The 10,214-nt window shown below is 38.8% G+C and overlaps 1 protein-coding gene across 2 annotated transcripts in view; it reads right to left on the reverse strand.

Moving 5' to 3' along the window:
• Positions 1-7,584, reverse strand: part of LOC136844341 (zinc finger protein 721-like) — a 67,494-nt gene extending 59,910 nt beyond the window's left edge. The window contains exon 1 of one of the 2 annotated variants that reach the window (XM_067113341.1): positions 7,401-7,584. In XM_067113341.1, the coding sequence (XP_066969442.1) occupies positions 7,401-7,537 (137 nt within the window). In that variant the 5' untranslated portion in view covers positions 7,538-7,584. Of the gene's footprint in view, positions 1-1,200; positions 1,427-7,400 lie in introns of those variants that run through there. The other variant, XM_067113342.1, reaches the window with a different exon arrangement.
• Positions 7,585-10,214: the final 2,630 nt, after the last annotated feature.

Raw genomic sequence — 10,214 nt, forward strand, 5'->3', positions numbered from 1 at the left:
CTACTATATCTGAATACACTGAATTAAGCTGAATTCTTTTAAGAGTCTTTATGAGGTACAGGAAATCGGAAGTCGACTTCGTACAGTTTATTTTATTTCTCTTTCGTTTACCAAAACTGAAGACCTTTGGCGTTGAAGGAACTCGCGCTGCAACTTGTTTGAACAGGGGTACACTTAGCCAAATTTTTATTTATATTTTTACATACTGAGTTTTATCAAAATTTGCACGTATCATGGGAAGTGTAAATGCACACACGACTGGACAAGCACACAGATGATTACAATACAAGCAAACACACACACACATATTTGTATATATATATATATATATATATATGTGTGTGTGTGTGTGTGTGTGTGTGTGTGTGTGTGTGTATGTGTGTATGTGTAAAAACACACACATATTATAGTAATATCTTTTATGTGCGATCTTTTAATTTGCGATCTGAAAATTTCTGTTGTAATCACCTTACGCTAAATGCTAAGTACACGTACAATACTGTCACAGATACCCGATGCTGAAAGCTGACAGCTAGCCACAGACAATAATCAGCCATCCAGCTGAACAGATTATAGCAAAAGGACCAAACAACGTCGTATAAGAAGGACGGCGCTCGTAGCATCAAAAAACATTTTTAAAAAACCTTCCTTTTTCTGGCTCTCTTGAGCAAAGTTCCGAAGTCAGTCCTGTTAGGGAACCCAAATATGGCTCTGATTTGGTCCTGTACAGAACGCTGAGGCCACATAACTCCGTATGCGTCCTCTGGTATTCTTTCAGTCACGCCTTAGTAGAAAGAAGGAGAGGTTTTATAATAAACCTTCGTGAGTCTATGGGAATTGCGTAGACTTACTTTTTCGACCAGTCATACGAGAATGAGGAGAAGGAAAGGTTTTATAATAAACTATCGAGAGTCTGTAGGAATGGCGTAGACTCACTTTTCCGATCTTTCAAGAGCTGATTCGGAGATATTTAAATGAACTATGTCCGCTATGAAGTTGTAATAATGTGCTGAATCTATGAACTTTCAATCAATCACACATAGGACTCTAGCCTATGCAAAACCACACCTTCACACCTTTGTTAAGCCTTAGTCTGACGCACTTGGAGCCTGAGGTAAAAATTGCCTCTTTCATATTTTATCTTCCACCTCACTAAGAAACCGATTAGTCTCTACACCCTCCAGGGCACCGCTGACTCACCTGACCCAAGATGGCTCCCGACACGAAGGTTGACCGGGAACTCCCCCCGAATAAAAGGAGAGCGTCCCTCCCTCTACACCAAGCACAAAACCCGTCGAAGGATCCACAACACAGAAATGTTTTCAAGGGAAGACTTTGCCCCAGGCGGCACTGCCTCATCATAGTCGAGCATGGGTTGGCACTGCGCACCTCCACACTTGGCACTGAGGGCTGGGGAGACTGGCCTGATGCCTCCTCCCGAAACCAATGGGCCCTGGCCCCCTCGACACCCCTGGCCAAAAATACCATTGGGGGAGTCCCGACGTCTCCGTCGTCACCATGGGTGGGGAAGAAGAATACGGGCGAAAGCCCCTGCCCACGAATTCTCCACTAAGCCCCCTCCCTTAGAATGTTATGGGGTGGGGGGAAGGCAGGATAGATGCAGTGACTTGTTTCCCCTCACTGAAGGATGAGGGGGGGAGTGGGAATGGTCATGTAGGAGGAATAGCAAAAGATAACAAGTCACTTCAAAGAAAACTCCAGCTCAGATACTGCCACTTCTCTTATCGTGGTCAGAAAAAGCCACTTGCAGCGAAGTTTAGCCCACGGTCGAAAAAGTACACCTCTTTATTTTTAGGCAAGGGTGCACGTACACCCAGCCCCTCGCATATACCAGCAAAAAACACATCTACAGTATGATCTATATTTATCAACATTCCATGTGCACCCCCAATTTAATCATATTTTCTTGTAGACTGGTTTTTTTTTTTTTTTTTTTTTTTTTTTTTTTTTTTTTGAGGGGGAGGTGCCAACGTCAAGCTCTAATGATTTGATACTATATTTTCTTTCAGTAAATCTGCAATGTACTCTATACGGAAATAAAAAAAATGAATACCGTAAAATTATATTGTATTTATATAATAGTATAAAAGCAGTAAGACGTGAAAAAATACTAAAACATGGCAAAAAAAGGTTTCATTGATATAATTTGCGCTTCCTTAGCCTCTTATTCGTCGCGAAATATCACAGAGTACATTCCGCAAAACAGCAGTGAGTTTTATAAAAAAATAAATAAATAAATAATAAATAAATAAATAAATAAATGCACCATCGGAAGAAATAAGAGAAACCAGGAAGATTCTACTCTGCGGAGAAGTGCTGAAATATTTCCAATGACAGAATTCGTTTATCTTTTCCCATCTGCAAATTCCTGAGTTGTATGCTAGTACTGCACCAGCCCCGATTTTTTTGCCATGCCCCTAAGTTAGGTTAGGTAAGGGTAGGTTAAATTACATCATTATTTCTATGGGTAATTTGGGTGTGGGAAACATAATGAGATTAATTTCAAGAAAATTCTGTGGTTAGTTTTTAAGATATGGCGTCCGCTTTTTTCAGGGAAAGCTCCCGGTACTCGGTTAAGTCTCGGGAAAATGCGTCCCGTCTTTGTTGAGAAGAAAGGAGAGTGCTCCCAGTGGCACGAATCCTGGCCAACGTAGCCGCCAGCCCTCGTAGCAGCCACCCAAAATGTTTGTCATCCCACTTCCTAGTAGGGAGTTGTAATTTATGCGGAAATATCTGGGTATTTTAGTTGTACGCCCTGGGCACCTGGTGTACTTGACGCTCATTGGATCGTGCCCATTAATCTGACCACATATATATATATATATATATATATATATATATATATATATATATATATATATATATATATATATATATATATATATATATATATATATATATATACATATACTGTATATACATATATATATATATATATATATATATATATATATATATATATATATATATATATATATATATATATATATAGATAGATATTAAGTTGTAAATAGGGAAATGAGAAAGAAAATGGTTAGAATATTAACAGCTTCTGTTCTCAAGGACCTTTCATTTCTTAACAAAAATCTCCAAGAAGAGGTCCTTTGGAGGACGAAACTGTTGGGCATATCCTAACCATTTACGTCTTTCAATTTCCCGTGGAATACAACTGAATGATATATCTTCGTGTGTAAGAAGATTACCAGTGTTATATAATATATATACAGTATATACTGTATATGTATATATATAAAATACATGTGTATACATGTGTTTGTGTCTCTACAAAGCTAAAGTACATACATTTGTGTATACAAATACAGCATTAGATTTATAAAATTCAATCAATTTATACATATATAAACTATATATATATATATATATATATATATATATATATATATATATATATATATATATATATATATATATATATATATATACATTTACATATACACACATATATTATATATATAATGACAGTCTCCAGATCCAATAATCTGTACAGTATATTACAATAAAGTGTAAACGAAGACGACCGAGTTCTTTACCTACTGTTTCTGAATCTCGTCTTCATTTTTCGTCTCCAACGAAGTTATTGTCGCTCTAAAACTACGCACAGCGCTTTTTATGAATAATGAAACAAACACCTCTTTCTTTCAATCCCCCCTCCAGTCATTATCACAAACGTAAATGTGCCTCATTTCTTATATGTCGATGTACTCAGCTGAAGGCTTCAGTTATTACGAGGTGAACTGGTAATAAGCATTTACATCAAAACATCCAGTCAGTTAATTAGTCTTTGACAAAATTCAGGACAATTCATTAAGAACTGCAAGAGACGAAAAGAAAATCTGTCATTTTAAACAGATGACGAATAACTATCGTTAATTATGATGACAAAACCAAGAGTATGATGATGATGATGATGATGATAAGATAAAAAAATTTATAAAATATTCATCGCTCTGATTACTAGGTGTGACAAGCATTGACGCCAGTGTCGTCGTACCCAACAATAAGTAAGATACAAAGTAGTGTCGAAAGATAACGCGGCATATTATCATTATTATCATTTTTTTTTTTTTTTGGTCTATCACAGTCGCCCTACTTGACTCGGTGTTTTTTTTATATAGTTGGGGTTCCGGGTTGCATCCTGCCTCCTTAGCAGTCCATCACTTTTCTCAATATGTACGCTGTTTCTAGTAGCACACTCTTCTGCGTGAGTCCTGGGGCTACTCCGGCATCTAGTTTTTCCAGATTCCTTTTCAGGGATCTTGGGATCGTGCCTAGTGTTCCTATGATTATGGGTACAATATCCACTGGCATATCCCATATCCTTCTTATTTCGATTTTCAGGTCTTGATACGTATCAGTTTTTTTCTCTTTCTTGCTCATCTACTTTGGTGCCCCATGGTATTGCGACATCAATAAGCGATACTTTCTTCTTGATTTTGTCAGTCGACGTCACGTCTGGTCTATTGGCACGTATCACCCTATCTGTTCTGATACCATAGTCCCAGAGGATCTTTGCCTGATCGTTTTCTATCACTCCCTCAGGTTGGTGTTCGTACCACTTGTTACTGCAAGCTAGCTGGTGTTTCTTGCACAGGCTCCAGTGGAGGGTTTTTGTTACTGAACCACGCCTCTTCTGTGCAAGCGCCGGACATTCGCTTGCTATGTGGTTTATGGCCTCGTCTTTCATATTGCACTTCTTGCATACGGGTGAGATGTTATTTCCACCTATTGTTCTTTGGACATATCTGGTTCTTAGGGCCTGATCTTGTGCCGCTGTTAGCATTCCTTCCGTTTCCTGCTTGAGTTCTCCCCTCTGTAGCCAATGACATGTTCCATCGCTGGCCAGTTCTTTTGTCTGTCTCATGTACTAACCGTGCATTGGTTAGTTGTGCCATTCCTCTGTTCTGTTTTTTTATTCTCCTGTGTCTGTATATTTGTGGGTATTCGTCTACTTTTATCAGTCCTTCTTCCCACGCACTCCTTAGCCACTCGTCTTCACTGGTTTTCAGATATTGCCCCCGTGCTCTGCTCTCGATGTTGACGCAGTCCTCTATGCTTAGTAGCCCTCTCCCCGCTTCTTTTCGTGTTTGTATAGTCTGTCTGTATTTGCTCTCGGTTGTAGTGCTTTGTGTATTGTCATGTGTCTTCTAGTTTTCTGGTCTATGCTGCGGAGTGCAGCCTTTGTCCACTCCACCACTTCTGCGCTGTATCTGATTACTGGTACTCCCATGTGTTTATGGCATTCGTCATGTTTCCGGCGTTGAGTTTTGACTTGAGTATCGCCTTAAGTCTCTGCATATATTCTTTCCTGGTCGTGTCCTTCATCTCTTGATATTATTATTATTATTATTATTATTATTATTATTATTATTATTATTATTCAGTAGAGGAAACCTATTCACATGGAACAAGTCCACCACAGGGGCCATTGACTTGAAATTCAAGCTTCCAAAAAATAAAGCGTGATTATTATTATTATTATTATTATTATTATTATTATTATTATTCAGTAGAGGAAATCTATTCATAATGAACAAGTCCACCACAGGGGCCACTGACTTGAAATTCAAGAAGCTTCCAAAGAATATTACGGTGTTCATTAGGAAGAGGTACGGGGAGGTGACGGGAAACAGAAAGAGATCTCTGTTCAAAGGATCAATTCAGTACGAGTCCTTTCTTCTAACTCCTCAACTGGATCACTAAAGGCTTCTGTGAGTCCAACTGGAGATATTTCCAACATTGCTAGTAGTACATGTCAAATAAAAGGAGTTACAGTACAACTACCGCTCCCTCTTGTCCAGACAAGACGGTATAATGAATGCGCGCGCATCTCTGTACGTTTTTGTTTCAGCACGCGCTTGCGCGGTCCTTCTGGGATTGTTTCTGAGTACTGGGCTCTACTATCGCACATTCATTCATCAGCACAGACGTGTGAATCAATTTCAGTTGTGATATAAAAAATTAACGTTCTCAAATGTAAAATGAGAAAAAACATATATAGTTACACAAACTATCTTTTTTAACGGAGCCAAAAATTCACGTAAATAGTGTATTTAACCATTCATTTTTAAATTCTGCCGTGTTTTCATCATACTCGCAAAAAAAACAAAATAATAAAGAGAACTTGAAATTCTGAAAGGTTAGAAATTCCAAAAGTGTTTTGCTCCGGTTCTTCCTACTTCAGTTCATAACACTTAAATATCCCCGTAGGAGAGTAGTGCCGTCAGTGCGCCTCATGCGGTGCACTGTAGGCCTTTCTTTAGGTTCATTGCAGCGTGTCTTCGGACCCTGCCTGCAGCCTCTTTCGTTCCTTTTACTGTACCTCCTTCCATATTCTCTTTCTTCCATCTTACAGTTGATTCATAGTGCACCTGCGAGTCTTTCCTTCTGTTACACCTTTCAAACCTTTTACTGTCAATTTCCGTTTCAGCGCTGAATGGCCTCATAGGTCTCAGTGTTTGGCCTTTGGACTAAATTCTATATTCAATTCAGTTCAACAATGAAATACCGACACGTAATCTTGTACATGACCAGAATTAATTTCTAGGGAATGAATAAGTTTATTAACTTCCTCTTGGTCTCTGGAAAAACATCGTTTTGCCTGAAGGACAGGAATGACTCGCTTTTCTTTCATGAAAGGAAAATGTGATATGACAATAAGGAGGGTGTGGGCACAACGGCTATTCGGCTTGCAACAAATACAACAGAATCGCAAAATCTCTTTGAATGGAATAGGTCACTTAAGCAGTTTCAAGTGCACTGCCAGGTTTCAACAGGGAATGAACTGAATTGAATATAGAATTTAGGTCAAAGGCGAAGCACTGTGACCTATGAGGTCATTCAGCACTGAAACGGAAACTGACAGTAAAAGTTTGAAAGGTGTAACAGGAGGAAAGACTCGCAGTTGCACTATGAACCAATTATCAGAAGGTGGAAAGTAAGACGGAAGAGAGAATATGAAAGGGGGTGCAGTAAAAGGAACGAAGGAGGTTACATCTAGGGGCGGAAGGCACGCTACAAAGAACCTTAAGTAATGCCTACAGTGTACCGCATAAAGGGGCATGATGGCACTGCCCCCCTACGGGAGGGAGGTGCAATGATGTACAGTATGATGATAAAGAACTCTCCACAAACGCGACAAACCCGGAAAATCTGTCCTTCATCGAAATATGACAAACTACATCAATACCAGTTAACGAGAAGTTTGCCCTCCCAAAGTAACAGATTAAATGATAAAAAACAGAGACGAGAAACTGACAAACATTTCAGTTTATCGCCGTTAACGACATCAAATTTCAGTTTTTTGTCCACTGTCAACTGAAAAAGGTTCCAGTAATAATTATAAGTCACATAAAACATACCTGTCTCGGTCTAGTGTTGAGCTCACTGAAACTATTTCGGAGATTTGAACTTCGGTTTGAACAGTGCCTTTTAATTTTTTTATTTCTTCCAATATTATTTTCTTCCTTCTTAACAGAAATTCTTCGACAAATAGCATTATTTTTTTATCTTCGCATAGTCGCTCTGATAAGTTATTCGAACAAAATGCCCTGAAATATGAAGAAGAGATAGAGTTAGCCAAGAATAAAGGTCTACAGCTGTAAACTAATTACTGAAGTTGATCTTGTATTTTTAATCAACCATTTAGTCAAGGAAAGTCTATTTATACTCTTTAATATTGTAACTACCATTAATAACGTTTCATTAAATAGTAAATTTATCACCTTCGTCATCCGTAAAAATTATTATTATTGGCATCGTTAATACATAATATTTGTCTCCCTGACCGATTTGACATCTAATATGCAAGTATATAACAAGTAAAACTTCGGCGCAATCGAGTTTTCTGTACAGCCGCTAAACCGTATAATCAAGGCCACCGAAAACAGATCTATCTTTCGGTGGTCTCAGTATAATGCTGTATGAGCCGCGGCCCATGAAACTTTAACCACGGCCCTGTGGTGGCTACCCTATATCGCTGCCAGAAGCACGATTACGGCTAACTTTAACCTTAAATAGAATAAAACTACTCAGGCTAGAGGGCTGCAATTTGGTACGTTTGATGATTGGAGGGTGGATGATCAGCAAACCAATTTGTAGCCCTCTAGCCTCGTTAGTTAAGATCTGACGGCGGACAGAAAAAGTGCGGTAAAAAAAAAGTGCGGACGGACAGACAAAGCCGGCACAATAGTTTTTCCAGAAAACTAAAAATGAACAGACGACTCCATCCAATAATTGCAGTCCAACTCATCCATAGCAATTACGAAATGGAATACAGAAATATCCCTTGCCAGTGAAAAGACGCTATTCGGAAACAACGCTATGAAAGGGAGTAGTAAATCCGTTTTGCTTTAGATGTCACTGACCCATCAGGGTTGCACCAAAACTGCGCGACCCAAACATTTCTCGTCGCTTTTAATATTCATACAAAACGTCCAATGTGAATGTTTACGTTCAGAGAAAATAGGAATACGTCTGCAAAGGCAGACGCCATTTCAGGTGCAAATGCTCGTTAATCCTTGCGATATGCCATTCAGTGACGATAGCATTTTTATTAGTTGGCGATAGACGAAAAGCACAACGCTAGCTGCGTCGTTTACAAACCTGTTTCATTTACTTGAATATCCTTTTCGTTCATGTGTCTCGAGGTCGACAGGACTGCAAAAAGAAACGCAACACTCTTAAATGCATGTATATTCCTGCCTATTCTCATTAGACTTAGGGTTGATTTGTTTTCGTGAAAGTTAGGCTGTCAGGCAAAGCACAGGGGCCTTTTAGCTATTCAGCGCTTAAGACAGAGAAAAAAGATGGATGGACTCAAGATAAAGATACCCAGAAAATAAAACAAATTAAGTAAAAAAGACCTAAGGAGGAACTGGGAAAAACTCCACAGCTGCAGAAAGAACTAACACTGCAGTCGGAGAGGCTGGACAGCAAGATTTAAGAAATGAAGTAGGTAGAGGTAGAGTGCAAAGCTAAAAAGTGGATGCTGATAGGAGCTAAAGGGGTGCTGCAAACACTGACGGAATTAACCCCCTACAGGCCACACAGATAAGAGGGGGAGAGTTGTCTGATAGACAGGAGATGGCCTTGAAAGTTGAAGTGTGTAAATAGGCTAAAAATAATAAGCAAAGAATCCTTGATTCTGAGTTGCTTAAAAGATAGATTTTCATAATTTTATACACAAATTTTTTCACTGTATTCCCATAATATACCTAATACAAGTTCTTTACAAACTATTCTGCGCGTTAGCATCAGCCATTTTATCAGTCTTCCTTTACTATCAGTTAACAGACAAGAGGAGAACAGCTGGTTGGCTGTCGTTCTCAGCTTTTTGTCTGTTACCATTACTATCAGTGATATTCTTGTTTACCAAATGTAAAAAGCAATATACATTTTTACATATGTTGCAATTGCAGAAACTGGAGCAATTACCAATTTCAACGCAAACAATCGCTATTTTAGACTCCTTACAAGCAGCATTGGCAACATTTGTTCTGCTAGAAAGTAAAAACCAGGAGATGGTTGCACTTGGAATGAAACCAAGCATAGTATGTTTTACAAAATCCACACTTGGGTGTCATTAGGCACTTGCGATGTGCTTATTTTGTAGCTTTCCTGCGTGAATCTACCTCCACCTGCAAGATGAACAAGTAACTTAATTGTTTCTGAAGCATTTTTCCTTCCAGGAGGGAATTTTTCAATTGCCAAGATCAACGCCTATCAGGAAGCCCTAGCTTACCTATTAGAAGTTTTGAAATTCTAAGAATATAAGTAATTTAAGCAAGCCATAGGGCTCATGGGGCAGTACAGACATATAGCTATTTGCCAATGGTTAGATTCATTTCACACACGCAGGAAACATTCATGCTGCTTCCTTATCATTAGTTCAGTGTTAAGACTGCAAACAACCCCTTCCCCAAGGCAAAACTGCTGAGAAAAAAGTTGACTATTTGCTTGAGGAGGATTAAATTAAATTTCTTCTATGATGCCTAGTGGATTTCAGTCACTGTGATTTTTCTGACGGCGTTGAAAATTCCCATAATTCTGTAAAAAGTCAATTCAACTCTGGAGAACTGTTTCCTCTGTCACTGCCTCCAAGATTTCATCATTCTTCTCACTCTAACTAGCAGTTATGGTGTGGTTCTCATCTCCCCAATATGCACATTTCACCA

This window comes from Macrobrachium rosenbergii, chromosome 12 (genome assembly GCF_040412425.1).
Source record: "Macrobrachium rosenbergii isolate ZJJX-2024 chromosome 12, ASM4041242v1, whole genome shotgun sequence".
Lineage (NCBI taxonomy): Eukaryota > Metazoa > Arthropoda > Malacostraca > Decapoda > Palaemonidae > Macrobrachium > Macrobrachium rosenbergii.